Here is a 4596-nt window from a genome sequence, read left to right as displayed (position 1 = left end):
GTGAGCAATTTAATACAATGAGGAATTGGAAAAGTAATACTCTAAATAAGATCTGTTATATTTAATTTGTAGACGAGTTCTAAATTAAAATCAAAATCTCTATAGCTTGTACTCGTGTATGGAGCACTAAGCAATGTATTACTACTATCTAGAGGTAGAGGGTGCATGCCTGCTAGAGCTAGCTAGCGAGGTTGCATGCGTAGGATTCCCGTGACCTGGTCTGGAGCGATTGTTGCTAATTATCAGCTAGCGCGTCGATCGATCGCCTATGGATGGATGGATGGATATCGATCGATCACAGGAGGCACTTGGTTAGATTGCTATTAGATGGATGGCATATGTTGGGGGGAGGACGGAGCGAGGAGGGGTTGGTTGGACTGGACAACCGATCGATCGACGCGTACAGCTCACACCCACAGGAAACCAAACTCGTACTGTACTTGCTACAGCTATATCTCCTGCCATTGCATGCGTCAGATCGACTTGCTACTTGCTTCTCTCCATCAACCATATGATATGAGAGAGAGAGAGAGAGAGAGAGAGAGAGAGAGAGAGATTGGGGAGAGTTAATTACTCAGTTTATCACTAGTACTCCAATAAGCATATCGATATGCAACTGGTGATTAATTCACTGTACGAATATTGTTGTGCGACAAGATTAAGGTATGTTTGAGGAGATTTTAATTTTGAGAAGTAACTAGTAGGAATCCTTGGTGATAATGTGAATAAGTTGAGAAAACATGCCAACTTCTTGCTTCAACTCCCTCTGTCTCAAAATATAGTCACAACAACTGTTAGCATTAGGCTAATCTAATACTAGGTTACTATATATATTTTGGGAGACGGAGAGAGTACAACTGTGGCTTCTTAGAATCTAGATGAAAAATTAAGATGGATTGTTTGAACGAGTTTTTATTCTGGAAAAAGCTACTAAACAAGCCCAAGGAGCAAGGTTTCTTCGACTAGGTCAAGTAGTTGGGCTTCATTTGTGATTGTTGAACTATGGTGTCAGGTTTCTTTAGGTGCAGGATATTCGATCGTTCCATTATCTTAAAAAATACAGTTATTGTGTTATGCTGAATCGTCGTGTTTTTTGTTTTTGTAATTTGTTTTAAATTAGCAAATATATTGTTTCACTCCGAAAAGTTGATTTTCGTAGAACAATCATGGCGATTTATAATGTTAGACAAAATATGATACCCAATATAATCGTTCTGTCCCACCCAGTGGCAAGGCCAAGAAATTTAACATGGCAAATCGAACTGTGTGCTAAGTGTTTACCGATGATCCTGGGCAGCCACCCAGGTCATCGGGCGGTGGATAGCGTTATTGCTTGCAAGTTAGATTAAGAGATCAACTCATCAAAGAAAAAATGCTGAAAACAGTTGCATGAAACGAGATTATTTATTATACAATGTACTTCAACAATGTCAATTAAGCAAACTATTAGCATTTAATTACAAAAAAACAAAATACTACATAAATCATACTATAACACTTTAATCCATCATTGATGTTTAGCTTGCTTACATGTAAATTAAAAAAAAAAAGTAAAGTAAAAAGGTAGGAACAACCTAGGTGGAACAAAATGGATCCACATGCATGGGATTTCACAACAAAGCTAGCATGGACGCAACAAAAGTGAAAAAGAAACAGAACTAAGAAAACAAAGACCATGACATGATACACGGACTTTGATGTCAGAATGTTATGACAAATACTATACCACATATAGTAATAATATAATCAGTTAATTGATTAATATCTCAACCCAGTTAGCTAGACACAATAACTAGTTAAATTACTAGTAATGAATTAGCCCTGCAGCTAAGCTCAATTCCTTCGGAATCAGCTGTTAATTTGAACCCATCCACACCTCCATCGCCGGCCTAGGGCAGCATCGCGAACGTCGAGATGTCGCCCCACGCCGGGATCGCGCTGCCGCAGTTGGAGGTGGCGTTATCATCGCCGCCGCTACTCCGGCCGCCGCTGTTGAGGTTACTGCTGGTGGTGGCGGCCACGGCGGCAGTGGCAGGCGGCGGTGGGGAAGGGAGCCCGTAGGAGCAGCTGTCCATGAACCACGACGTCGCCGACGGCATGGCCGCCTCCATGCTGGGAACACTACCAGCCATGTGCATGAAGGCGCCACCGCCTCCTCCGGCAGCATGCCCTGACGCTGTGGCTTGGGCGCCGTTGCCGCCACCGTCGTTGGCCTGGGCGGCGGCGGCGGCGGCGGAGGCGGAGCCCGGCGGGCCGAGGAACATGGTGGCGAGCCTCTGCTGCTGCAGCTTCCAGTGCAGGTCCTGGTTGATGAAGCTGAGCGACTCGATGGACGACGCGATGGTGCTGCTCACCGCGCCGTGGCCGCCGCCGCCGTTCACCGCGTTGCCGCCGGCAATGTCCCCCGAGGGCCACTCCCCGAACGGCACGTACTGATGATGCCCGACGCCGCCGCCGGCGGGGGATTGGAGCCGCGGCAGCGGCAGCATCCCGACGGCGCCGCCCTGCTGGAAGTCGGCCACCGCGGCGGCGGCGCCACCGAGCGGCGACGTCGACGACGACATCATCATCGTTGTTCCACCGCCAAGAAACCCCAGCCTGGCAGCAGCCGCCGCAGCGGGGTCGGCCGCTGCACCGCCGATACCCTCCACCGTCGGCAGGTTGAGCGAGAGGCGCGATGCCGCCGCCGCGGAGCGGGATCGCTTGTTCTTGCGGCAGCCGCCGCCGACTGGGACGTTGCGGAGCGCGCCGCCCTTGGTCCAGTACCTCCGGCACGTCTTGCAGAAGTGGCGCGGCTGGCTGAGGCTGTAGTTGTTGTAGTAGCAGAACTTGGTGTTCGGCGAGTCGCACCGCGGGCACCGCAACCCCTGCTCCTGCGGCGGCGGCGGCGGGAGCGGCTGCTGCTGCTGCTGCTGCGCCGGTGGCGGCGGCGGCGGCGTCGTCGTCCCCCCACCTCCAGCTCCCTTTCGCGGCACCACCGCGTCGTCCCCGGCCGCCGGCGCCATGGCACACCGTACAACAACAACAACTGTAGCTAGCTAGCTAGCTGGCTAGCTGCAGGGGGTCTAAGCTGGCTAGCTCCGTGATGGCGCGCTAGCTCTAGGTTGGTCTGGGTGTGATTAGGTGGACAGGGAGGGGTGGCCGTGACGCCGCGTGCATATAAGAAGAAGAGGAGGGAGATCGATGGTGGAGGAGGGTTTCGTGCGGGGGAGGGAAGAGGAATTGAATGGCGTCTCATGTGTGTGTGAGGGAGAGGAGGAGGATCATGCGCTGGGGCTCGGATCGGCTGCATGCATGGGATTAATGGGAGGTAAAAAAGCGACGTCTCGGATTGCCGCCTGTGATTGCCATCAAAGTGCTCAGCTCAGCACCACACCTCACCTCTCATCTCGTCTCATCTCAGCGTCTCAGCCCAGCCAGCCTACCAGCTAGCCCGGGTAATAATCACCTGTGATTAATCAATGTTGCTGCATGCCTTCTCCCTAGCGTAGCTAGCTCTCGATTGATTAATCGATCGATCGATGGGCCCCTGTTCACTGTGCACCCTAGTACAAGCTGTCTGCCGCCGCCTGCCGGCGTGTCAGAGTATTGTCTGCGGCGACGAACAGTACGGAGGCGGTAGCCGTCCTGGATGTTTTACACTTTCGTCCTTTTCAAAAACTTGTTTAACAAATAAACCCCTAAAAAAACTTACACCGTACTAGAAATGGTTCTTTTTGGACGTCATAGTCATTGGCGCCGTGGTCCAATAGGACGGTGACATCATCTCTTGCACCGTCCCCCTGCCATCGTGGCTGGCCGGCGCTGACGTGGCAGGGGAAGCGCGCCAATGATAATTTTCTTTTATTTTATTTTATACTTTTTCACATTTAGGAGCACACAAGAACCAAACATAGAAAAATTAAACTCAAACGAATGAAATGTGACCTGTAGAATTTTTCAAAGCTCTATCAAAAAACTTCTCGCCTTGAAAACACAATCTTGCAAGCAGAATTTCGAGATTCTAATTTCACCAAACCCGGGCGAAATGGGGGAGAATCAGATGTAACTTTTTATGTAGATATTTGTAAATATATAATTTGCCTTTTTCTGTATTTGTTTTAAGAAAGGTCACTCGAATGTAACAAAAAAACTCAACAAACACTAACAAAGCAATGCTAGTAAAAAAATGCTAAAGGGTTTATAGGATTAAGGAAATGTAATCTAATATTGTTTTGGTAACTTTCTGACTATAGGAAAAATAAAAACACTGAAAACAGAAAGTCTCTTACCGATAAATCTTGCGTGGATTTGAGAAGAGGGAGAGAGAGAGAGCAAGAGCAGCGGCGCTCGGGCTCGCGTAGGGAGGGCGCGGGGGATGGGTGTGACCCTCGGGGGGAGCGCACCAAGGAAAAAAAAGATAGCATTGTGGGTGGGGGGTAGCATCATTGGCACGCTCCCCCTTCCACGCCAGCGCTGGTCCGCCACAGTGGCAGGGAGACGGCGCCAGATATGCTAGCCCCATCCTAGTCCCATTGGACCATGATGTCACTGACTTTGGCACCCTAAAAATGACCATTTCTGGGATAAGTTTTTCCAGAGGCCTATTTGTGAAAT

General features: G+C 49.7%; 1 protein-coding gene across 1 annotated transcript; it reads right to left on the bottom strand.

The window, feature by feature from the left end:
• Positions 1–1434: 1434 nt before the first annotated feature.
• On the bottom strand, positions 1435–3257 carry LOC107280372 (dof zinc finger protein DOF5.7). Its single transcript, XM_015774528.3, has one exon. The coding sequence runs from the start codon at positions 3003–3005 to the stop codon at positions 1890–1892; it is 1116 nt and encodes a 371-aa protein (XP_015630014.1). The 5' UTR covers positions 3006–3257; the 3' UTR covers positions 1435–1889.
• Positions 3258–4596: the final 1339 nt, after the last annotated feature.

The sequence above is a fragment of the Oryza sativa genome, chromosome 3, assembly GCF_034140825.1.
Source record: "Oryza sativa Japonica Group chromosome 3, ASM3414082v1".
In the NCBI taxonomy this organism is placed as follows: Eukaryota; Viridiplantae; Streptophyta; class Magnoliopsida; order Poales; family Poaceae; genus Oryza; species Oryza sativa.
This window is presented reverse-complemented; position numbering and strand designations above follow the sequence as displayed.